The sequence below is a fragment of the Lutra lutra genome, chromosome 5, assembly GCF_902655055.1.
Source record: "Lutra lutra chromosome 5, mLutLut1.2, whole genome shotgun sequence".
NCBI lineage: Eukaryota > Metazoa > Chordata > Mammalia > Carnivora > Mustelidae > Lutra > Lutra lutra.
In genome coordinates, this window is record NC_062282.1 from 26,339,143 (window position 1) to 26,365,262 (window position 26,120).

General features: G+C 45.0%; 1 protein-coding gene across 3 annotated transcripts in view; it reads left to right on the forward strand.

Annotated features, from left to right (window-relative positions):
• Window positions 1–1,793: 1,793 nt before the first annotated feature.
• Window positions 1,794–26,120, forward strand: part of NPR3 (natriuretic peptide receptor 3) — a 67,912-nt gene continuing 43,585 nt past the window's right edge. For 2 of the 3 annotated variants that reach the window (XM_047730700.1, XM_047730701.1), the window contains exons 1-3: window positions 1,794–2,550; window positions 11,529–11,651; window positions 23,156–23,322. In XM_047730700.1, coding sequence (XP_047586656.1) covers window positions 1,794–2,550; window positions 11,529–11,651; window positions 23,156–23,322 — 1,047 coding nt within the window. Of the gene's footprint in view, window positions 2,551–3,614; window positions 3,806–11,528; window positions 11,652–23,155; window positions 23,323–26,120 lie in introns of those variants that run through there. The other variant, XM_047730702.1, reaches the window with a different exon arrangement.

The window sequence follows — 26,120 nt, forward strand, 5'->3', positions numbered from 1 at the left end:
AAGACTGTTGGAAATTCGAGGACACAGTCTAATGAAAGACCATTTAAAAACATTTTCAATTTATTTTAATTTGCGGCGCTTAAGTATCACAATTCCCCAGTCTAATGCAGCACGTTCGCACTGCAGATGACCTCGGAGTGTTGTCACGTTCAGTGGTTCAAGTTCCATTTGGAGCTGCCCTGTAGCGCAGAGGGTATCCCGTGGGTTCCCTCTGACCACGGACTTCACGGCCGTTTCCATCCTTGTCTCCACTGCTGTTGTGGCTGTGACCAGGCTAGAGTAGGTCTCGGACACAGGATCTTTCTCGGCAGTGCAGAACCGTGAGCACAGTGCCTCCCGCGACCCGGAGGAGAAGCGGTTGGAACGCAGGGTGCTCTTGCACCCAGGGGACCCTCAGGTGACGATTTAGGGAGGTCTCTTGGTTACCTGGTTTGGCAAACAAAACCTCGAGGACGCCTCGGAGATGCTCTTCATACTATTCGCCACCTCCAGAAGCCGAACTCTTCACTCGCCTCCGGGAGCAACAAGTTTCGCATTTCTGCTTGCCACTCGCCGGCTGAGGGTCTTCGCGTGGGGTCACTGGACTCCTGGAAGCGGGGCGACTCCAGCGCGAATCGCGAGGCCCAGAGGGAGGACGCGGGTGCGTGGCAGGAGAGAGAGGGGGAGGGAGGGGTCCAAGTACCGCCTGGGTTAGCTGGGAGTTCGAGGTCCTCCACCGAGCCATCGTACTGGGACCTTGGTCCCTGCCTGACCTTGCGCCAGGGGACCGGGAAGGTCGGGTGCTTGCCCCGAGTTGGCGCGTCAGGAGGGAATTTGGCTGGAGTGAGAAAGAGGTGAGAGTGAGCGGGATTTACGGATTTTTGCAAGGAAACTACAAATTTCTAGGACCACCCCCTTCCTCTAATCCTGTTGTTTTTTGCACAGTGTGTGCCTGCGCTCATTTACTTTCAAGCATGTTTCCCTTTTCAAAGCCTGGAGCTGGAAAAAGCGCTGCCGCGTGCGGGGCCAGGGTAAGGCGGGGGACCCCAGAGGGTGTGCGGTGTGGTGGGGGCTCCCGCCGGTGCGGACGAGGGCGACTGCGGCTTTAAGGGCAAGGCAGGGGCTGGCTGGGAGTTGTTGGGGTTAGGGACCGGGGAGGGGTGGGAAGGTAGGGGTGTGGGGAGGAGCCCTGATGTAAGAATGTTAATGAGAGGCTCCCCAGCCCAGCCCCCACCACTCCCCACCCCCACCCACCCCACCCGCTGGAAATACAAGCCCAGCCTGGGAGCGCCTTGTGTGGTAACAGGCTCCGCGACTGCCACGCTATTTAAACGCGGGCTATGGATCCAGGAACCGGCGCGAATCAATGAGATCAAACGCGGGGGAGATGCACCGTCAATTACAAGCACTTGGACAAGTCTAACTTTTTTTTCTTTTACAAATACGCTTTCAAAAGCAATCTTAGCAACGCCCAAATAAGAAGCCACCTCTAAGCAAAATAGTATATATAAATATATATATATATATTTTATATATAAGTATATATAAAAGGAGGGCGAATATATAAATATATTACAGGCGTACAGGTTTACACGCGGTGAACTTTTTCTTTTCTTTCTCTCTCTCTTTTTTAAACGAGTGACACTGCAAAGAAGGACTCTTCCTCTGTCTTCTGGTGAAGGGGGTATTCTATTTTCTTAGAGCGCCCAAGGGGGCGCAGGGACCTCGGAGAGAAGAGTGGGGAGGAAAGAGGAAGGGTGGGTGGGGGGCAGAGGGCGAGTCAGCAGCGAGGGCAGGCTCTTTCCTGCGGCACCATGCCGTCCCTGCTCGTGCTCACTTTCTCCGCGTGCGTCTTGCTTGTCTGGGCGTTGCTGGTCGGCAGCACCAGTGGCGGTGGCGGCGGGGGCGCCAGCCTCGGCGGAGGGCGCCGGGAGAGAGAGGCGCTGCAGCCGCAGAAGATCGAGGTGCTGGTGCTGTTGCCCCAGGACGACTCATACCTGTTCTCCCTGGCCCGGGTGCGGCCGGCCATCGAATACGCGCTCCGCAGCGTGCAGGGCAACGGGACCGAGCGGCGGCTTCTGCCACCCGGCACTCGCTTCCAGGTGGCCTACGAAGACTCGGATTGCGGCAACCGCGCACTTTTCAGCCTGGTGGACCGCGTGGCGGAGGCACGCGGCGCCAAGCCCGATCTCATCTTGGGGCCGGTGTGCGAGTACGCAGCAGCGCCGGTGGCCCGACTTGCGTCGCACTGGGACCTGCCTATGTTGTCGGCAGGGGCACTGGCCGCGGGCTTCCAGCACAAGGACACCGAGTACTCGCACCTCACGCGCGTGGCACCCGCATACGCTAAGATGGGTGAGATGATGCTCGCCCTATTCCGCCACCACCAGTGGAGCCGCGCCGCACTGGTCTACAGCGACGACAAGCTGGAGCGGAACTGCTACTTCACCCTCGAAGGGGTCCACGAGGTCTTCCAGGAGGAGGGCTTGCACACATCCGCCTACAATTTCGATGAGACCAAAGACTTGGACCTGGACGACATAGTGCGCTACATCCAGGCCAGTGAGCGAGGTGAGCAGGACTGCGACCCCCGGCTTCCGGCCCTAACCCCACCGCCCTCGGCGGGTCTCCCCACACACGCGTCCGCTCCTCTGCGAACCCTACGGTACCCCCTGCACCGAGGACCCGGGGAGGACGTGCATGCAGGGATTCGCCCGGGTGTGCGCTGTTTGGCTGCGACAACCTTTGACCATCGCCCTTAGCCGTCGCGGGGTGAATGCGGAGGACCGAGAGAGATAGCAGAGCCTGGGGGAGGGGCGTCTGAGCCTGCAGCTCCCGAGTGCCCGGGTCTGACAGGTGCTGTCAAATCGCTTTGGTTTTTCCTCCTCTCCTCTTCTCTTCCTTCGCCGGCACCAGGCTGGAGATTGGCGGCGCACTCTCGGTGTCCTGCAGCAACCAGGGTCTGAAAGCGCCCCGAGGCCAGAGAGAACTTGTTGCTCAGTCCTTTACCAGCGTGCGCCCGCTCCCAGTGCGGAAGCAAATGCATTCTCTCCACAGCTGGCTAGCCGCTACTTGGCTGGCTTGGTTCTACGAGTTTCCCTGGCTGCACCTTCCGCAAATCCTAGCTTTCTTTTAAAAGGTCATTGTTTCGCCCTTCTCATTTCTTTCGTGGCCCTTGTAATCGAGCCTCTGTGGTTTCCACCAAAAATGCCTCGCTGTGTCTGGACCCAAGCGACACTCACTACCCGCCCCTCCCCCCAAACCCCGCGCGTTCGGCACCTAGGTCCTTAAGCCCTGAGCGAGGCTTTGCGAGAACGCCCGCTGGGGAAGCGGTCGCTTTATATCCTTTGCACGTGAGCCCCAAGTTTTCTCCCCGGGTCTGAGGGAGCTTGAATAAGTACCAAACCGGACAAAGCTCAAGGCTGAGGATGGAGGCTCCGGCTACAGGGAGCAGGGAGCCGGAGGAGAACCGGGTGGTCGCGGATACCTAATGGCAGAAGACCCCAGTGCGCTCGGGTTTTACTGCAGTGTAGGCTGCGTGAAGGTGGGCTGAGATCCCAGCATAGTGCGATTTCCTCTTTCCTGGTGTCAAGTTTGGGGTGAACAGTGCTCGGGGAACTCTCCTCGGCTCCCCGCTTTGGGCGCGCAGGCGCCTGGATTGTCAACGTGCAGTCGGGCGAAGCTCGCCAAGACCCTGCGCGGGGAGGTCACTGGCGAGAAGGGCTGAGCCAAACACAGGGCTAGTCCATGACTTGGCACGGGCAGGCGCCTGGGCGCTGTGACCGTGGGACACAGGGCAACCGGAAGTTAGAAGTCTCAGGAACAGGTGAGAGTGGGCAGAAGGTCGCTGGGGGATGGCTCGTGGCTGCCCCTTTGCCCAGTTTGGGCACTCCGACTGGGGAGTGAACGCACTCTTTAGAGAGAAGAGGCGGAATGTGTTGACACTGGGGTGCATGGCCAAGTTTTGAGCGTTTGAAATCCAGGCTGTCTTCGCGGAATCCCTGCCAGACAAGCAGCGGGGTGCCGGTTTTGCTGATTATGAGAAAAGGCTCTTGTGTCCAACCGCTGCGGACTCCCCAAGCCCGGTGGAGAAACCCACATCTACTTCTTTCCCCTCTCCCAGTCCCCAGGTTACGGCAGAGCCCCGTAGACCTCAGGTTGCCCTGTGTCCCTGGAACCTGAAACTTCAGCTCTGGGCTTTCGACGGGCTGGCATTTCCAGGGCCTGGTTTTCAGGGCAGAAAGATCTGGGGGGAGGTGTCATCCTGGGGGCGCGAGGTGTGGTCTGCCAACGCGTCTATGCTGCCACAGCCCTGAAGGTCTGAATGCTGGCGGTGACCAACCCACGCACACAGGGCCTGAGATCATGGCCTAAGGGGAGCAGTCGGCCCCAATGAGGGCAGATGGGGCCACCAGCCTCCTCAGCCTCACAATGGTGTGGCTGAGGCAAGGGGTAGGGGGACGCCAGTGCCCAGGTAGGCCTGGGGGCTTCCGAGAGCTTGGATTACAGTCTGGTGCCAAGGATTAATTTAATTCCGGAAGCCTCATACCTGTTCTCAGGTCTTTTTGCTGCTGCTGCTTCTCCTCCCTCCCTCCCTCTCTTTCTTTTTTGTTTGAATTTAGTGGTGAAAGTTTGCTGGGCTGAACTGTATGTTTACAGGTGATGAGGCTACCATTCTTAATCTAAAGTCTATTTCCAACAGTGACTAGGCAGAAGGATAAATATTCATAGATATAAAACAAAACAGTTTCTCTCCTAAGGCTTCTCCCCCACCCCATTTCCCCACCCTCAGGTGAGAAAGTTGCTTGATCACAGCTCTCTCTGGGGATCTTTTACCCATCACCCTTCCTTTGCCATAGCTGGTTAAAGTGTTAAAAAGGGCTTCAGTTCAGGGGTTTCCTGGCATTTGACTTGCAGAGCACCTGCCCCGCAAAAGAGGCTGGGCTGCTCCTAAGCCTCTTACCCCAGGCTCCGCAGCTGAAGTGTCAGGAGTTGGGGCAGCCCCTGTTGGGGATGCTGGGAGAGTTAAGTGAGCAAACACCCGGAATGTGCTGGAACAGGGCCAGGCACATACCGAATGCTCAGTCAACACGAGGTTTGAGACTGGTTATTCTTATTTAATATATATGACGATAATCGCCCTTACGGAGGTGGGGCCATGCTCTGGGGAGAGAACCTTGGCAGGAGGAGCAGATACTGTGGCTGCTGCATGGCCTGGGGCAAGGCATTTACCTTCTCTGAGGCAGAATTTCCTCCTCCTGGAACACTGAGGTCAGATGAGAAGCAGCCCTCTTCATGCTGATCTGGCGTTTGCGTTTGTGCTCATTTAAATATTAAAAACTTAACTAACCACAGTTTTGTCCTCGAAAATTCCATATAAAACATCATAGAACCAGAGAGTGTCTGTCCCCCTTGACCCATCTTTTGGAGATAACATTTTTAGCACTTTTTCTGAACTTATTTTCATCTTTAAAATCATATCACAAATGTTTGAATTTCTTAATGGGTAACAACTGATAATGTCACCACCTCAAGTAATAATATGACTGAAATTTCACTTGGCTATGTGCTTTACTGTAGAATGAAGAACTGAGGGGCATTGATCATTCCTTTCAGGGACTTACCACTAAGTCAATAATTTAAAAAAAAATTCCCCATCCTTTGTCCTTAGCCAACATAGAGCATCACTGAAATACACACACCTGAGTCTACATCAGTAAAAAAACAATGATCTTTACTTAAAACTTAATCCTACAGTCCATGACAGCCCTCAGTATTCTATAGTCAACAATAAATTTATTTTTAAAAAGATAAGTTTAAGTATGACAAGTCTTTCAAGCAATAGAAGCTAGTAGTTGTTTTGTCTCTGCATCTTAGGAAACGCAGAACTGGAAGTGGTACACACACACATTTTTGTATGGAGAACAGTAAATTTATCCTTTTAGTTATTAATATGTCATGGATGTGGGCTTGTTAACAACCATAGAGACAACAGTATTTAATCAGGACAAGAGTCACTTATTTTTTAGATTTAGGCTGGGGTAAATGACCAAATGGTTGATCAGCAGAATTTTTAAGCAATGAATGCATGATAAGTATAAAATAACTAGCACACAGAAGGGGGAAAAGAAGCATTGTAAGCTGCAGTGTGGATACTCTGAAAGTCTTTGGAGTGGATGAGCCTTTGTGAACAATAAAAATAAAAGTGCAATCTCTATTTTGCAAATGAAATGCATTTCTGTATAGTGTAGAAATGGCCAGAAAGAAGTCTTTCTAATTTTCTTTCTGAAGATACTAATTTTATGGGAGTTAGTTATACAGTTATATAGATTAGGAAGTCAGAAGATTGTACGAGTCTTATTAGGAACAAGCATTTGCTGCCTTGTACTTCCCATGTCTCACTTCCCAGAGGAAAGCATTTTTAACTCTTGCAACGATTTCCGTAGGTATTTGACTTCTAAATAACATGTGACTTTGATTATTTTAGTTTGAGGGTTTCTCTCCTGCCATCCCAGTGGCAGATGATAATTTCGTTCTCTTCTCCTGTGTATTAACCACATGATCAAGCTCTCTTTGCAGACATCCTTTCAGAATGGTTGTGTAAAAATTTTTGGTTAGCTCAACTTTCAGTGTCTATATCCTTATTGCCTTATAAATGTTATTTTTAGTTGGACTGTATCAGTTATTATAATGACAGTTCCTGAATTGCCCTAGTTTTCCTTGGGTTAAAAAAAAACAAGGTGGTTTTTTCTTGTTTGCTTTGTTTCTGTGGACTTACAACTAAATCATCCATCAACTGTCTATTGTAAGTCCCTGAGATGCTCCAGTTTGGTTATTTTCTAAGCAGGTTGCACAGTTGTCACTCTGTATTCTTTAACACACCCCTGCAACTCCCATTACCCCTCTCTCTCTCACACTAGATCCCTAGGTGTTCCTCTTTCTTAGTTTGTGTTCTTGTTTTGGTGGAGTTCTTCCTTCAGGAGCTTTCTCAGAAAGGATGCGTGAGAGCTAACGGTTGATGCATTTCATGACCGAAAATGTCTTCATTCTACCCTTATGCATTATTATGGAATTCTAGGTTGGAAATCATTTTCCTTCAGGATTTGAAGGATTGTCTTATAAATTTCGACATTGCTACTAGGAAGCTTCAATTGATTTGGGTTCTTGACCTTATTGTTTGTTATCTATTGTTTTTTTCCTGAAAACTTTTGGAATTTTCTCTTTGCTCTCAATGTTTTAACATTGTGTTATGATGTACTTTCATGCCAGTATCTTGCCTTATGCACATCAGGGTATTGGAGGGTGCACATTTTCAGTTCAGAAACTCATATCTTCTGGTTCTGAAAAGTTTATTTAATTATTTCTTTCAACCCCTTCATTTTCTTTGTTTGTCTTTCTAGAATGTATATGATTTGGATGTTAGACTTCCTGGATTGAAATTACCTTTCTTACCTTTTTTCTCCTATTTACGACCTGTCTTTTAAAAAGAAATTACTCTTATTTAGATATTTCTTTGACTGCCTCCCAAATTTCTATTAAATGTTTCTAATTTCTGCTATCATATTTTCAATTTGCAGCACATGGCATATATTGCTTTGGTTCCATAAAGTAATCTCTCTTTTCTCTTTTAAGCTTAGAATTAAATGGAGAATGGATGCAAAAGTCTGATGGAGAATATGAAAATATATATATTTTTAAAAATTTTATTTATTTGAGAGACAGTGAGTGAGCAAGCATGAATGGGGGGAACAAAGGGAGAGGAAGAAGCAGACTCCCTACAGAGCAGGAAGCCCAATGTAGGGCTTGATCCCAGGACCCCGAGATCAGACGTTTAACCAATTGAGCCACCCAGGTGCCCCCAAAACATGTTTTTATTATTGATAAGACCTTTCAGAAAACATGGATTTAGATTTGTTGCCAAATGCACCACTTACTGTTACTTCTCCCTTAATATGTGCCCTCTGCAAGCAGACATACACCCAAAAGAGGAAGGAAGAAAGGATCCAGCATGCCATTTTTGTTTTCAGACTCACTCACCAATCCCACAATTTACTCCTTTTCCTTTGGTGCAGGGAGAGAGATAAATGAAGGCACGTTGAGGGATAAGGAGTCTCACCCTCTTAGAGGTTACTCCAGATGGAGATATGATACTGGGGAAAAGATATCATCCCTAACTCAGGTATGCCATGTGGACTATTTCTGGTTCTTTGATGCGGCTTCTGTAGCCACCCCTTAGCACTTCTCTTGTTCATTCTTAGAGTGATTGCAAAGTCATTTCCAGAAGGCAAGGGGAGTCAGATAGTGGAGGATGCCATGGGACATCACAAGTCTTTGGCAAAGAGAGAAAGAGACCAGAATGATGAACAGTCCATCCAGAAACCTAGAATCACACCATCATCGCTCCTTTTACAAGTTTAACAATTTGACCAAAAAGTATTTGTATACTTAATTATACTTAAATGCAGCACAAATTGTCTTAATTGACCATCATTTAGACAGCCTGCAGGATTAGCTGTAGCTCTCTTTTGCTCCCCATGCTTTATTGACTGTTGGTGAACACTGGTCATTGTATACTTCTCCTGATTATGGCCACACGCTTCTCACACTTGTCCATATACTCTCCAGGAATTGTTGCCAAATCCATTTTTCCCAGTTGTACTTATTATAATAAGTGTGTAATTGAATTAGTTATTATATAAACTGATGAAACATGAGTAGGAGGAGAAGCCTATTTCAGTGAAAACTATTTTAAACCTTCTAACAGATTGTATAAAGGCAAGTTGCTAAAAATAGTTGCCGTTGAATTAGGCATGAATGAAACAGCCATAAGAGATTAGGGAACACCCTACAAATCTAGAAGGATTCTGCTTCACCAGTGTCTATAAGTGCTCGTTCCAACTTCAGCTGGGTCATAACGTGCATTATGGGCTTCTTTTATGCAAGAAAAACAATATCTTGCCCATGAACTTGAAAACCAGTTCTCACAAAGAAGGGTTTAACAGCATGGTCAACACAAAATGGATGAGATCTAAAGTAATCGAAGTCTGCTCAGTTGGACACGCTGGTGCTCTGTGTCTCTCTTGGTCCGTCCCAGCAGGTACTGACATTTAAAGAAAGAGTGCGTCTGTCAGAGGGTTTGGTCTTTGTGTTGATGGGAATAGGGAGAAGGAGATGGGCCAGAGCTGTAAAAATAGACAGAGAAGTGATGGGCGGTGGGTAGTGGGCAGTGTCAGGCAGAGCCCATACAGGACTTAGGGAAACTTCTGCTCTAGGCTGAGGACACAGCCGGTTAGGTCCTGGGCAAGCACTAGCACTTCTATGGATGCTTAGGGTTACCAAGGCCTGATGTCTTTGGACACCTGAATCCTTTGACTAATTTCCCCGATTTGGATTCCATCCTCACTGACATGCACTGCTTACAATTTGGCTTCTTGTCTGGCATGCCCAGGGAAATATTGATGCAAATGTGTTTGAGTTTGTGACCATTGAAATGAAGTAATCTGCATTTGAGAGTATCTAAAAACATCTGAGTTAGATTATTGGGATTCTGCCTCTAAGCAACGACTCTACTCTTTATGTGCTGACAGAATCAGGTTCTATATCTGGGGGTTTGGGGCCAGACTCCGGACTCTGATCAAATGATCACAGAATGATGGGGGCTGCTGGTGGACAGTCAGCTAGAGCCTCTAGGGTCCTTCTGTAGAGGCCCATTCTTGGAATCTGCACTCTTCAAGCTTGTCCAGCTTCAGCCTTTTCCTTATTGGCCGCTCTGTGGGACAGCATGGCTCTTTTAATCATTTTAAGGAACTGGAATTGAATTAGAGCTGAAACAAGGGTCTAGGTCATAATGAGTGATGAAGAGTTTCTTTCAAAGCTTCCTTGCTGAGGCGTCTTGGAATTGGACTACTCACCCAAATATGTAACAGTATTTCTAGGCACAAACAACACCTACTCCCATAGTTAACAGACCTTTTGGAATTTTGTATTGTTAAATCTTGTTCTCCAGAGTGTTAGCCTGCACAGCGAGCCCTTGTGTAGTAAGAAATGTCAGAGTCGTGATCTAACACTCTGAATTAACATGTGTAATAAATGAATTATCAACAGGCCCCTGACCTTCTGTGCAGGTTGCCAAGGCAGACTTGGCCCAGCCTGGAGCTTATTTGACGTTTTTCAGCACCCATGCTTTTACAAAGAACAGTCATATCACAGAGGGCTGGCGCGCATGGTGATAATGTGGGGACAGCCCCCAGAACCCTCTGGGTCTCCTCTCTCTGTGTATGCACTGAAACACAGCGGTCTGCATCATGGGGACCAGGGGCCACCGACAGTGATCAAATTAACTGGATAACGACCAGGCACCTGCTTCACACCAGCCTGGTGTAGCTCTTATGGGGTGGGCCACAAGGTTCTGGAGCTGCTTAAAGCTTCTCAGACCTGACAGTGTGGGTATAAATGGAGAGAATATGAGGATGGACTTGGAGTCTTGTTAACTATTTCCTATATATGTTGAGACAGCTCGAGAAAAATGTTTCAGCGTTCAGACTGCAGAAAACTTACACCACTCGCTGCCTCCTCAGATTTGCCAAACAACTGTTCTCCCTAAAGCCACTCAGCTTGCTTTCTTAGGAAAATGTATTTTCCATGCTATGCAAGACATAAGGCCGTTGATATTCTTCACTGGCTTATATTGGGCAAATCTGGTATCTTTGAAGTATTTTTTTAAAACTTGATTTTGAAATAATTTTATACTTTTGGAAAAGATGTAAGAAATTGTAAGAAGCCTCTGGACAGCCTTTGCCTCGACTGTTACCAGTTGTAACGTTTTGCTCTATATACTTTCACTCCAAATCTCTCCCCCTCTCCTTCCCTTCCTACCACCTTCAAATACACACACACACACACACACACACACACACACACACACTTACCTTTTTAGGAACCATTTGAGAAGTAAGTAGGACCATGATGCTCCCTTACTCCTAAATACTTAAGTGTGTGTTCCCCAAGAACAAGGACATTCACTTACAAAACCACAGTGTAAGTATGAAAAGCAAAAACTTTAACACAGATGCAATACTGCTATCTAATTTACAGACTTACTCAAATTTTTCCAGTTGTCTCAATAATGCCCCTTCTAGCAAAACTTTTAATATTATTATTTTTTAAGATGCATGATCACACATTTAGTTTTCTGTTCCATGAAGTTTTTTAGGTTAGAACATTTCCAAAGCTGGGTTTTTGGCTGCTCTCCTGATTAGATTCACGTTGCCCATTTTGACCTTTTTGGTCCTGGGTGTAGATTTGTGCGTGTGCCCCATGGTTGGCGATGGTGGCTTCCATCACCCGGTGACACTGGTGTCCGCTCACTTTTTCCACCGTCATGTTACTCTTCTTTCCCTTTGTGATTTGTAAGTCATGAGTGAGGAGGTGCTCTAGGGCTCTATTAGTACCCTGTTCCTTGTCAGATGTTCCCCTCCCCCGGTTTCTGCATCCTGGCTGTCCTGTGGGAAAGGGCGTTTCACGCGTGTTGTTTGTTCCTTCCTCCCCAGTGGTGATCATGTGTGCAAGCAGCGACACTATCCGGGGCATCATGCTGGCAGCGTACAAGCACGGGATGACCAGTGGAGACTACGCCTTCTTCAACATCGAGCTCTTCAACAGCTCTTCCTATGGTAACTGTATTTCTAGGTACCCCCTCCAAGCTGTCAAAAGAGGTCCTAAGAAAGCCAATAATTTGAATTACCTCAATAGACTTGGTTCCATAAAGAGGAACTTAGAAGTTTGTGATACTGACTACTCCCAGGACTTCTAAGTTCTCAAGCTTTTCTTCTCTGAGAACTCAGAGCAAGAAAATCCTTCCTACTTGGGGTGCCCTCGGACTGTCTGGGAGTGAGCATAGCTCCCTGCAGAGCTCCAGATGGTCATAAATCCAGGCCCTAAAGATCCCCCAAACGTGTTTCCAGCTGCAGGATGCCACCATGACGGACGGTTGGAATATTTGAATGAGATTTGGGCATGCTGTTTAATAGAAATAGATGAGAATATATTGATGTAATAGGACATAGAAAAGCGTGTCACACATTGCAAGTGTATTTCATAAAACTTACTTTGGTAATATAATTGCATGTGTGTATACATCTAAGCAGGTTACACATTGGTTTGTAATGGGCTGCAGTGTGAAAATAAAATAACCATTACTGTAAACTGAGGTAAAAGCATTTTGAAAGCTACTGCTTCCAGCCTCTCTTCATTCCAGATTACTGCCCATTAAGCCTCCCCTATACAGAAGTTTGAGATCCACCAACAAATATGATTGAAAGCATATAATTCTTTAAAGTGGATCTGGGGGTGTTCCCAGTGTTCCCATTATGGAGGGTGTTTTTAAGGCCATGAAGATCATAGGACAGAACATTTCCTCCATATGTGACTGAGGCTCTCTCTGAAGAAGACAGCATAGGACAGTGGAACATTTTCTCAAACACTGAACATTGGCTGCTCAAAGCTGAGCAATTATAGGAAATCGTAAGTGTTACTTTCACAAATGGCTTGTTTATGCTGAGCTCTACTTCCCTGTTCTTGCTCCTGAGAGACAGGCTCTAAACCTTAAAGCATATACCTCACTTTCCTGCTCTGATAGCCTGGCTTAGTCAATCAGCTCAAACAATAGAGCATTGTGCATAAACAGATAATAAAACACAATTCTCACAGGGCTAAAGAGAAGTTGATGAAACAAAAGTAGCTCCTGCTTCCTGTCGAGGATAAGATTGGAGATTTGAGGCTTAGAGGATAAACACCCATTTTTCCTCCATGCTGCCATGGTTGTCTTTCCCCTTCTCTTTGCATAAGCAAAGTGGTGGTTTTACTTTTTGACCCCAGATCAGAATGTAATTATAATACTGGCTATGGTATTGAGTTCACTGAGATAGTGGTAGGGAGTGGTGAAAATGAAAAACACTTATTCTGAGTTTTGCAAGTTGTAATGCAAACATAGTGTTTGTTTGGAGAAAATGCATTTGAATGCACATTATAAATGGGCCAGTGCAGTGCAAATATTAGGTATGGGAATTCCTTGCATTCATGGGTAAAGCTTGTATTACTTTTCTTTGCTAATTACAATACATGAGTATTATAGAAAATTTGAGAAACAGAAAATCATAAGGAAGAAGGTAAGTTACCATAATTCTGCCACGCAGCTAAAAAGTATATTGATAATATTTAGAAATATGTGCATCTTGCTTATTTTATTAAAAAATTACAAAAACATTTTTCAATAAAGTGATACTATTTTAAGGGTGGCTACATAGGATTTTATAATGCTGATATGCTGTCTTTACCTAAGCAGTCTGTTGTTTTTCAATATTTTTGTTGCTTGCAACTTTTTGCTATGAAGAGCAATGCTATATTGAGTAACATTTATACCTACGTATAACCCGTGAGATAAATTTCTTAAAGTAGAATTTCTGGGTCAAAAGTTTTAAGTTCTGATAGATCTTGCCAAGTTGACCTCTAAAGAGCTTTACCACTTTACGCTTTTGCAACAAACTCTGAGATTGTCTGTTTTCCCGTATCCTTATGTCATCTAACATTTCAATTATTTTTTATTCATTTGAATTTCCATTTACATCCATAAGCAACGTTGTGCAGTTTCTTCATTTATGTTCTGTACCATTCTTCTTTAGTTCATTCTTAGGTATTATGTTTTCTGGTTGTTATTATGATCACGTTCTTTTCCCATTACATTTTGTAACTGTACTTGTTATATAGAAAATCTATGAGATTCTGTTTATTTATTTTGCAAGAATTCCACCTATTAAATCCTCTGTCTCAACAGCTTTTTATATTATTATTATTATTATTTTTAAGGATTTTATTTATTTGACAGAGATCACAAGTAGGCAGAGAGGCAGGCAGAGAGAGAGGGGGAAGCAGGCTCCCCGTTGAGCAGACAGCCCGATGTGGGGCTGGATCCCAGGACCCCGGGATCATGACCTGAGCCGAAGGCAGAGGCTTTAGCCCACTGAGCCAACCAGGTGCCCCTTTATATTATTTTTGTACAGCAACAAGAGTTTTTTTCCCCATTTTGACAGTTGAACATCTTATTTTTCTTTTTTTTATTGCATTGGCAAAAACCTCCAGAGTTTTATATAACAATGGTGATCTTTTAATTTCTGACTTCTCGAATTGAAGTAGATGTTAAAGTCTCCTTTTATTTCTAGTTTATTAAGTGTGGTTTTAAAAATTGGAAATGAGTGGGGAATGTTATCAAGTACATTTGACCTATTCTTTTAGTAAATTTCCCAAGATTGAGCCATTGTAGTATTCTTGGAATTAAGTGTACTTTGTCATGAGGACTTTTATAGGCGTATTGCTGATTTTAACTTTTCAGTATGTTAGTTAGGATTTTTGAGTCTGTATTCAGGAGTGAGATTGGACAGTAGTTTTCTTGCCTTGAGGTCATATTGCCAGATTTTAATATCAGGTTTATATTAGCTTTATAAAATTAATTGGGACACTTTCCATTGTTTTTGTGCTCTAGAACAGTTTATATACCATAAGAATATTCCTTGAAAGATGGAAAAAATTCAACTCTGTATCTGGACCTAACTTCCTTTTAGAGGTAATTTTTGAAAAACTTAAAAAAATTTATTTTGAAATAATTTTAGACTTATAGAAAACTTGCAAAAATAATATAGAGAGTTCATGTATATCTTTTACCCAGACTCCTCTAGTGTTAACAATTTAAATAACCATATCTCAATTATCGGAATAAGAATATTAACACTGGTACAATACTACTAATTAAACTACAAGACTTATTTGAAATTTACTACCTTTCCTCCTAATGATCTTTTTCTGTTCCAGGATCCAATCCATTTAGCTGTCGTATCTTCTTAATTTTCACCAATCTGTGTTCTTCCCTCAATCTTTCTTTGTCACTTATGACCTGACAGTTCTGTTGAGTCTGTTATTTTGTAGAATGTCTCCCAGTTTGGATTTATCTGTTGTTTTCCCATGGTTAGAAGGAGTTTATACTTATTTGGCAAGAATACCACAAAAGTGATACCGTGTCCTTCTCATTGCGTGGTATCACTGTGTAAGAAGTCATAACCGTATGACTTAGTCTTGGTGATTTGGGGACAACTTTTTAAGACGTATTGTTCCATGAGTTCCATTTTTCTGCTTCTTGAAAATTAAATTGCATAGTGATACAGTGTACTCTATACAGTTTGCAAAGTATCCTTGGTGTTTCTGATTAGACCTTTCTTTTTTACCTTTTATAGCATGGGTGCTCGGGCTTTGGGCTCTGGTATCAGTCTGCAGGAGAGGCTGAGCTCTTGGCAAATTGAAACTCTGCCCTTCGCCATGGGTCTTAGTTTCTTTTAAAGATAATAATAGTACTTACCTCATGGCATCAAGCTGAGTAATAAATGAGGTAATGTGTGTGAGATACCTACTTCTTGAAACATAATGAGTGTTTAATAAATGTTAGCTATATTATTAGTCTTAGTTTACTTTAATGTTTATATATAGTTCTTAAAAATGGTAAGTTTATACATTTTTTCTTGGTGTAGTTTTTTTTCTTTTCTTTTCTTTCTTTCCTTTTTTTTTTTTTAAGACTTTATTTATTTATTTGACAGACAGAGATCACATGTAGGCAGAGAGGCAGGCAGAGAGAGAGAGGGGGAAGCAGGCTCCCCGCTGGGCAGCGAGCCCGATCCCAGGACCCTGGGATCCTGACCTGAGCCACCGAGGCGCCCCTTTTTTTTCTTTTTAAGATTTTATTTATTTGTTTGAGAGACAGAGCAAGAGATCATGAGCGGGGAGGAAGGGCAGAGGGAGAGGCAGAAGTGGGCACCCCGGTCAGCAGGGAGCCCAACAAGGGGCTTGATCTCAGGACCCAGAGATCATGACCTGAACCAAAGGCAGACGCTTAACCCACTGAGCCACCCAAGCGCCCCTCTTGGTATCGTTTTATAGAGAAGTTTAGGCCATACATTCTGTTAACAAATTAATCATCTTTCATCTAATACAGCCCAAGAATGGCTGTAGGTGTATTAGGAATTACATCTGCATGCAAATAACCAAGGCTGCCAACTACACTGATTTAGACAAATGTAGAGGTTTGTCCTCTCACCTGTAGGAGGTCCACAGGTGGGCCCTCCAGGGCAGAGAAGGTGGTTATCAGGGACCCAAGCTGCTTCTGTTTCTTGGCTCCCTTAATCTCAGTGAACAGCATCCATCCTCAAGATCACAAGGTGGTGGGGCACCTGGGTGGCTCAGTGGGTTAAAGCTTCTGCCTTCGGCTCAGGTCATGGTCCCAGTGTCCTGGGATCGAGCCCCACATCGGGCTCTCTGCTCTGCAGGGAGCCTGCTTCCACCTCTCTCTCTATCTGTATGCCTCTCTGCCTACTTGTGATCTCTGTCTGTCAAATAAATAAATAAAAAAATCTAAAAAAAAAAAAAAAATCACAAGGTGGTGGCTAGGACTCCAGGGAGGCTGTCTTCAATCGAGGCAAGATGAAGGGCGAAAGATGAAAGACAAACAGAGGCTACCTCAGTTGACTCAGTCCTGTTTGAAGGTCTCTCTGGAGGCCCCTCTGATTAACTTCTACTATATATCATTTGCAACTCCTAGCTGTGAGGGATGCCAGAAAATGTGTGCTTTCAGCTATACTCTCTGTTACCCCAAATCAAGTTAGGAACCTGTCTAAGGAAGAAGGAAGAATGGATGTAGGGAGGCAAAGATCTATGCTTGCCACAGACCCTGAGGCCCCTCTCCTCCTGAGTAGAAGCAATAAACAGAATTTTATGGCAGGAGCGAGACCTAGACCAAGGTTTTAGTGTCTATCATTAGTAAAGGGTCTTCTCTGAGATTTTTTTAAAAGATTTATTTACTTGAGAGAGAAAGAGAGAGGAAGCACCCACATGCATAAGTGTGTGTGAGTTGGGGAAGGGGCAGAGGGAAAGAATCTTCAAGCTGACCCCGCTGAGCATGTAGTCCCACATGAGGCTCGATTCCGAGGCCCATGAGGTCATGACTTAAGCCGAAACCAAGAGTCAGAAGCTTAACTGACTGAGCCACCCAGGCACTCCATTGTGCCCTAAGAATCAGATATATGTTCATGGAAAGTTCTTCAATGTCATTATCTCCCTATGCTTCCTCACACCAAACACTATAGCAGTTCTGGAAAAAGACTCTATTTTAATTAATACTTACTTGTTATTGGATTAAAAAAAACATACAGTGTGTCTGTATTTACTGATTACTGGATTGTTTGGTCTTGATGAGTGCTCAAATTCCCAGACCTGCCTAAATTATAGTTATAGGAATTCAGAATATATGATGGGGGAATTCAAGTGGTGGAAAACAAGACTGAAAGGGGAGGTTTAAAAAAATCTAGAGAGAAGTGGTATCTGGGTGGCTCAGTTGGCGAAGCATCTCATGCTTGATTTCAACTCAGATCTTGATTTCAGTGTTCTGGGATCGAGTCTCATTTAGGGCTCTTCACTCAGCATGGAGTCTGCTTGAGAGCCTCCCTCTCTCCCTCTCTCTCTCTGCTCCTCCCTCCTACTCACTAGCGTTCTCCCTCTCTCAACTAAATAAATAAATCTTTAAAAAAACATCTAGAAATAAGATGATGTATAGATTGCCCTGTAGAGTTTTATTTTATTTTATTTTTATTTATTTTCTTGACAGACAGAGATCACAAGTAGGCAGAGAGGCAGACAGAGACAGAGAAAGAGGAGGAACCAGGCTCTCTGCTGAGCAGAGAGCCCGATGCAGGGCTTGATCCCAGGATCCTGAGATCATGACCTGAGCCGAAGGCAGAGGCTTTAACCCACTGAGCCACCCAGGTGCCCCCCTTATAGAGTTTTTAACAGCACCCATTGGCATGCTTACTCATGAGCATTAACTTCTTCGGATGAAAGTTAGGTGGCAAGTTATTTGGGTGAGCCTGTCCAGGACTAGTAAGGTTACTGTATAGCTTTCTTGAGTTCCTGGTAACTCAGAGGGTACAAATTAAGGTGAAGATGGAAATATAGTAGAGCCAGGTGATGCACATAAATTATTTGACTTGCTGAAAGTGGAAAAAAATAGAAAAAATTTAGGAGAGATTAGATTTAGTACATCTTACTACAAAAGTAATATATGCACATTGAAGTTAGTTTGGGACTATGTGAAAAGAAAAAGAATTCTCATGCGATCTTTCAACTGTAACAGTGGTTAAACCACATGTAGACACTTCTTCTGAGCTTTCTTTCTGCGATACTTTTGTTCTTAACACTTTTGTCATCCCGTTGCATGTTTAGTTTTAAAGCTTGGAACACCCCGAACTCGGATGAAATGAATATAGAGCAGGTCCAGCATGGCACCGATGTTTGGAGTCCGGCTTGCATCTGAGTCCTCCTTCTGTTTATTTGTTGACTTGGGGCTCATCAGTTTCCTGGAGCCTCCATTTCCTCATCTGTAAGGTGGCAGTTACATTTACATCCTTCTCATGGAGTTTTTATGAGGACTGAAGAATGAAATGCTACTGGCACTGCTATTCACAATGGCGTCGCCCCGTAAGAGGTGCTATGATTACTGATGGGAGCAAGTAGACTGGCCCAGCTCATGGCAGGCTTGTAACACCGGGACATTTGGAGAGGGTCAGGAGAGGCGAGGGAAGAGCCAGAGTTCTACACAGCCAGCCCAGGGGAGTTCCAGGCATTCATTTCTTGGACATATTCTGTGATGCCTCAGCTAGTTATCCCAGGGTGGGTACCCCCTGCCAGTGCAGCTCCCTGGCCATGGGATTGCTGAGTACAAGGCTTGGTGGTGAGCAGGTTATTTCCTCTTTCACAAATATTCTGTGCCCCTAAATACAAGTTTGCGACTCCATGATGTTTAAAACAAAACAAAGAAAATTCACTTTCCTCCTTCCTGAAACAGCTGCGAAGAGTCACCTCCTCTCCCCTACTCTTCACTAGTAGACTTCTTTTTCCTCTTACCCCCTTGCTCAGCCCCCCTGAGAGAGGATGATGTTAGTGCTCTCCCCTCTGAAAGTGTTACCGTCAAGGTCACCGATGGGATCCTTATCACTAAAGCCTTTAGTCTTACATCAGACAGAGCCTCTGTGCTTCTAAGCAGTGCTGTCTGATGGGACTTTCTGTGATGCTGTGTTCTGTTCTCTGTTGCCCAGTACGGCAGCTACCCGCCACACATGACTACCAGGCATGTGACCGACGATCCAAATTTTAAATTTTATTTAACTTTGATTAGTTTAAGTTTGAATAGTCACACATGTGTCTGGAGGCTGCTCAATTAGGCAGCACAGCTCTGGAGCATTCCATTTTGTTCCCACCAGTTTCTCTCTGGAAGCCTGTTTTTCTTGTGTTGGTAGCATGGCATTCTCTGGGAGCCTCCCCCTGCCTGCTACAAACACCTTCCCCAAAGTGTCTGTGCTCAGCCCTTCTCCCTTTTTCTTATCCAGTGCCCTCAGGTCCTGGTCTAACCTGAAGCCATCTGGAAAGGACGTCCAGCACTCTCTCTAGCACTCACTCCTCTTTCTGGCTTCAGACGACTGTTTCCAGCTCTGGTCTGGTGGTGTCACTTGGGCATTCTATAGTTAGTCGCCTTGGATTGACCGTGACCCAGACTGAAAGAAATCATTACCGTTTCCACGTCATTTCCCTCCTCCTCCAGGCTCTGCTCTTTCCTCTCATAACATCCCTTTTCCTTCCCTCTATGGCCTCACCAGTGATGTGCCTCCCTTTCTGTTGTTCCTCACTCCCTCACTCTTTTTTAAAAAAAATATTTTATTTTTATGTATTTGACAGAGAGAGACACACACAGCGAGAGAGGGGACACAAGCAGGGCAGTGGGAGAGGGAGAAGCAGGCTTCCCGCTGAGCAGGGAGCTCAATCCCAGGGTCCATGGATCATGACCTGAGGCCGAAGGCAGCTGCTTAATGACTGGGCCACCCAGGCCCCCCTCACTCCCTCCCTCCCGTGGAGCCCCAACATTCCTCTTGCCCTGTCCTCAGCTCTTGTTGTCAAGCGCTTTCCCTCTGCTTACAATTCCACACTTGATCTTAGCCAAAAGGCCGAGAAGCAATTTACTTACAATTCCAAAAGCAGTAAATGTTTATGATCGAAAATTCACTAGATTCCGAAAAACACAAAAAAGGAAAAGAAAAAAAAAAAAAACCCTGAAAAAAAAGCTCGCCCCTGGTTCTGACTACCCAGAGAAACCCGCTTAGTTTTTTGGTGTGTGACTTCCTTCATATCCCCTCTCATAACCTCTTGCAGGGACGGCAGTGGCTGTGAACCCTCTGTGTCTCCCCGTTCTAATCCACTGCTATCTCCCAAGGCCTGATCCTGATCATGTCATTCTTCTGTTACACTCGTAAATCTCCAGAGGCACCCAGTTGTCTACTGAATTAAATTTGTTCCTACTGATGGGGCATCATGCCAGGCCAGCTCTGCTTTTCCAGTGTTCAACAGCCCAGAGGTGGGCAACGTTACTGACATGTTACAAGAAGCAACACCCGCAAAAGCAGGAAGTCAGAGGATCGATTATGGTGGTGACTAGATAAGCATTTAGTTTGGATCAGATTTGTTAAGCTTGCTTGCTTGCCTTTTTTTTTTTTTTTTCCTAGAAGACAAAAAATCCCAAGTTATTACCCTTTGGATTGTGGTAGATAGATTTATTGTATTGGATTTCACTTTTTTTAGAAAAAAGTGTTTTCTTATTTCAGGAAGTGAGATAGGGACTGGTCCCATTTCTGTTTGTGTTTTCTAATCCTGCAGCATAGAACCCGTCAGGGTTTAGTATTTCCTTTCTTATGAGCCTAGAGAGTTATCTTTCCCAGAGCTGAGGAACTCTGAGCCTCTGCCTACAGAGCATGACTACTGTTGACGTCTCAGGTCAGTTACGAATCAATCAATAAATACTGATTGATGCTTGTGAGAAATGGGTTCCTCCCTGGGATGAAGCTGTTCTGGACATTCTTAGAATTGGGGGTCTTCCGGGAAATGGATTTGGCTCCTTAAGAAAGGCCACGTTGTCTGTCTTGGCTGGGGGCAGGGACAGCAGCTCTCCCTCTCTCCTTCTCGCTGTAGTCTAGGCTGCTGTCGCCTCCTTAAGTGTTTGGGAGGTTTCATATGGAGGAGGACTTTGTCAAGTTTTGTTTGGTGGCCTGAAATTTAATCTGGGCTCCTTGAGAACAGATCTAGTCCTTAATGAATTCCTTCCTCAGCTCTGTCTTATTTATCTTTTAACAGCTCCCTGGCACATAGAAGCAATTAATAAATGCTTGCTATTATTAGGATTATCGTTATACAGATAACTCCACAAACAAATTCTTTGTCTCTGCCTCATCTCATGCGCTAGACCGAGGCTCCCAGCTGCCTACTGGATGTCATACACATTTGCACCTTTGCCTGTGCTGCGGGCTCTGCCAAGCACGCCCTTCTCTCCCGCTCGCCTTCTATTAAAATCCTAGTCACACATTTAGGGCCGGCTGATGCCTCCTCCTCACTTGAAACCTTCCCTCTTGGGAGTGTGGGAGCTCCTGGTGGCTCTCTGTACCCTCTGCATTGTTTCTTTCTACTCCCCTCACCTCCTGCCACAGTGAGCTAGCTGTCATCCTGTTGTAACTTCAGCTGTTAACACAGACATCTCGGAATCCCTTTCCCAAAGGTGGTGGAGGCTGGTCAGGACATTTCTCATGCCTGCTGGGGTGGCCATCACAGACCCTTGCATGTGGTACATGGACAGTTACTGTCTGTCTGCTTTAGGAGGGGCTTGAAGTTCCAAAGCCACCAGCTCTTCCTCCAACTGCATCTGTAGGAGGGGAGTGAGAGCTGCTGAGCCTGGGCTGCCTGCTCCCAACTCTCCTCCCTGCTCAGCCGCTGGGCTCCAGGAGTCCATAGTGGACTAGGGGCTTGGGGTGAACGAATGACTCTGATGCTGGACTCCAGCAGGTTGAATTCTTTGTCGTGACTCTGGAGATCTGTAGGGATCGTGAGGATAATTCATAGAAACAACAGTCCACGTTTCCTTTTGGAGTTCTGCAGGCCACATGTTTCCTCCAAAGTGAGATCATAAAGAGAAGAGCACTAATTCTAATTTGCCTTTGCTTTTGTGAAAGGGAGCACTGTGAAGCCGGGGCGGTGGGGGGGGGACCCAGTTTCTTAGTGCCTCAATTTCCCTATCTGTGAAAGAGGATAACGTACAGAGTCTTGTGAAGATTGAGTTTATGCATATAAACTGCTCAATAAATAGAGCTTTTTAAAAAATATTTTACTTGTTTATTTGAGAAAGAGCAACTGTGAGAGAGAACATGAGCAGTGGGGAGAGGCAGAGAGAGAGGGAGAAGCAGACTCCCCGCTGAGCAGGGAGCCTGATGCGGGGCTCGATCCCAGGACCCCGAGATCATGACCTGAGCTGAAGACAGACGCTTAATGACTGAGCCACCCAGGCGCCCCAATAAATAGAGCTTTTATTATTATATATGTGCTCAATAAGTATTAGCAATTTTTATTTTATTACTATTGATACACTGATGAATATTGCCCAATAAATAATTTTTATATGATGTTGCCAGGACTAGAGAGAGATAAATCCTCACGGTCACCAAAGTTAGTTTTATTCTGAGGTGATTCCAGAAACAGTTCAGAAAGAGTCAATAATCTCAGTCTCCCAAGTTCTTCTACGAATCCCGCCCACTTTAGCACATTTGCGCATATCTGTCACGGTGGCGTTCCTGTCATTCCACATCCACACAACGTCAGGTGTGTTTTACCATAGTAATGACTCAGTTGACCTCCACAGTTGATGGTAGATATTTAAAAAAAAATGTGAATGGAAAGGAATAAAAGCTTTCTTCTTATTCCCACAGTGCTGCAGTTCTCGGGGGCTGAAAATCGCAGTCACACGGTTATTATAAGGCAGTTAACTCTGGAGTGCTTTCCTTGCTCTCTCACATTTCAAAGGAAAATGTGTCCAAAAGGTCTTCTTCTCCTTTGAGGATCTTGGCACTGTCAGGTTATATCCAAGGGCAAAACTATGACAATACCGCCTGGCCCAGCTGCCAAAAGTAACACGTCGTGACACACTGCAGTCGAAGGGGGAGAATGGCCCCTTTATGGTGACTGCCTTGGAATTATAAATATTTTTATTTCTCTGTAGGAGATGGCTCGTGGAAGAGAGGAGACAAACATGACTTTGAAGCGAAGCAAGCATACTCATCCCTCCAAACAATCACTCTACTGAGGACAGTGAAGCCTGAATTTGAGAAGTTTTCCATGGAGGTGAAAAGTTCTGTTGAGAAACAAGGACTCAATGAGGAAGATTACGTAAGTGCTTGATTTCGGGCCTAGGCCTTCTGCATCCTGAAAACAGTCTTCTAATTTAATCAGAGGTGACAGTGTCCCATTCTGAACCATTCAGAGATTCCTAGGTTCGTGCCTGAATGTCATTGAGCTTCCTGTGTGGTTTTTTCCTGGCCTGCTCCACCCCCCACCCCAATCACCCCCACCCCACTTTTCCAACTGCTGCAGGAAAGAAAATTGCTCTTTGTGGGGACTTGTGGTAATGCTGAGCAGATGTCGGTAGACTTCCGGCACCTATTTGACTGGGAGCGTGTTGGGGGGAAGATGGATGATGGAGTGCCAAAGCTTTGCATGCCGAATTTTTCCACAGCCTGATGGCAGGAGATATTTTGGGTTTTAGAAGTCTCTCTCTTTTGGCAATCATTTTGGCGAGTCTGCCTCTGTCTCCCATGACTGTATCATTTCCCTGGGGTCTTCCAGAACTTCCTGCTCCTTCGGTGCTGTTGTTACGGATGCATTTTCTGAGAGTGGACTAGGGTCAGGAGCTTTGGGCACCCTCAGAACTGAGCGGAGGAACCCATCTGAGAGGCAGCACCGAAGATGGTGGGCCACACCTCACTTGGCACCCTTGTTGGGCTGCCTCTGACCCCTCAAATCCCCGCATCGCTCTTGTAGATTCATTCTCAGAGCAGGGGGAGCCGTGGACTCTCAGACCAATTGGGGGGATATGCTGGTTTTCGAAACTGTTCACTCCACAGTGTCCAGGGCAGGAAAGAGACGCCTTCTTAATGGAGATAGATCGCTTTGGGTTGTTTGTGCCCAAAGTGGATGACCAGCTTCATAGGGCCCTTCCAAAAAGGGCCTCTCTCAGTTTCTTTATTTGAAGTACTGCAGGGTACAGACGTTGGCCCCAGACAGACCTATATTCAGACCCTGAAGCTAACTCTTCTTAGTTGTGTGATCTAGGGCAAATTACACAGGCTCACTGGTCCAAACTGCTCCTCCGTGTTGGGAGGATTACAGAGAATCTACCTGAAACATTTAGTGTTCTCTCTTCAAAAAGTTGGAGGTCCATAAAGGAGGCCTCTTTTATACCTCTTTTTATACCCGTTTTTATATTATACTTGGCTTTGTAAGAATTTGCTATCAAAAGACATATGAAGGTTTTTTTTTAAGATTTTATTTATTTATTTGACAGAGAGATCACAAGTAGACAGAGAGGCAGGCAGAGAGAGAGAGGGGGAAGCAGGCTCCCCACTGAGCAGAGAGCCTGATGTGGGCTCAATCCTAGGACCCTGAGACCGAAGGCAGATGCTTAACCCACTGAGTCACCCAGGTGCCCCTGAAGGGTCTTATAAACATATTTATTCATGTCTTAAATATTATATATCATACACATATAATTTAAAATACCTTTTGATTTTCTAAACCAATACTATCCAGTAGATAAATATATATGAGCTGCAAATGTGAGCCACATATGTAAGTTAAAATTTCTAGTAGCTACATTTTAAAAAAGTTAAAATAGGTGAGATTAATTTGAATAATACATTTTATTTAACTCACATAGAATATGTTCTTTCAACACTTAATCAATGTGGAAAGTATGGATGAGATTATATATTCTTTTTATTGGATAACGTCTTTGAAATCCAGTGTGTATTTTACCCTCGCAACATATATTAATTCTGTTCGAATGCTTGGTAGTCATGTGTGACTAGTGGCTACTGTATTGGACAGCGGGTTCTGAATTGGAAGGAAGTGGAGCTTCTGCAGGAGAGCCCAGGTTGGAGGAAACCTATGATAGTATTGTCGTCATCCAAATCCTTTGCCTCAGGAATAAGAAAGAATGTAAAGGCACTGAACATTTTTGTTTGGCCTTTTACTTGAGGCTGTTGAAGTTCAAGTATCACAGTAAAGGCTGTCCCACATCACAATACTTCTTGGGCAAAAGAGGTGTGTACCTTTGTACCTACTACAAAGATCCATAATATATTCCAAACCAAGTGCTAGTGTTTAGAGATTAGTTGTGGTTTTACATAATAATATGGCTTCTCTCTGATGATGGGATCATTAAAACTGACTTTATAAATAAATGAAAATTTTAATTTTAAGTAGAAATTAAGGCTCATAATAATCCATTTTGATTCTGAACATGTGTCTACTTTTCATATTTTATGTATTTTTTAAAAGATTTACTGATTTATTTTTAGAGGGGGAGGGGCAGAAGAAGACGGAGGGAGAGACTCTCAAGCAGACTTCCCGCTGAGTGCAGAACCCAGGGTGGGGCTGGATCTCACAATCCTGAGAACATGACCTGAGCCAAAATCGAGCGTCCGTTACTTAACTGACTGAGACACCCAGGTGCCCCATCATATCTTATGTGTGTTTAGTTGGGCTCTTTTGAGTGCCATCGAGTTAGTGCAGGCAGGTGATTGTGGTGAGTATTGTGGAAGGGGGAGCTATGAGTGCCAAAGACCCGGAGCTGCTGTAGCTAGGACTCCCAGGTGCTAGACCTTGATCTAAAGCTGTAGGAGATGCTTAACACAGCTAGCAAGGCGTGGTAGTCTTCATTCTAGGGCTCAGCTCTTTTCTAGGTCTTTCTGCTTCTCTTCTTTGTACTATGGATTGTCTTACCTACTTACCTAGAACTTCAGTTCCTGATGTTCATCATGAGCTCTTCAGCCTCTACCATTGATTTCAAATCGAACAACTTCAGTGGACTCTCTTATTAGTTCTAAAATTTACCACTCATTTTAAAAAAATAATCACATGACTTATGAATAGTGTCAATTTTGTTTCTTTCAATTCTTTTCCTATGT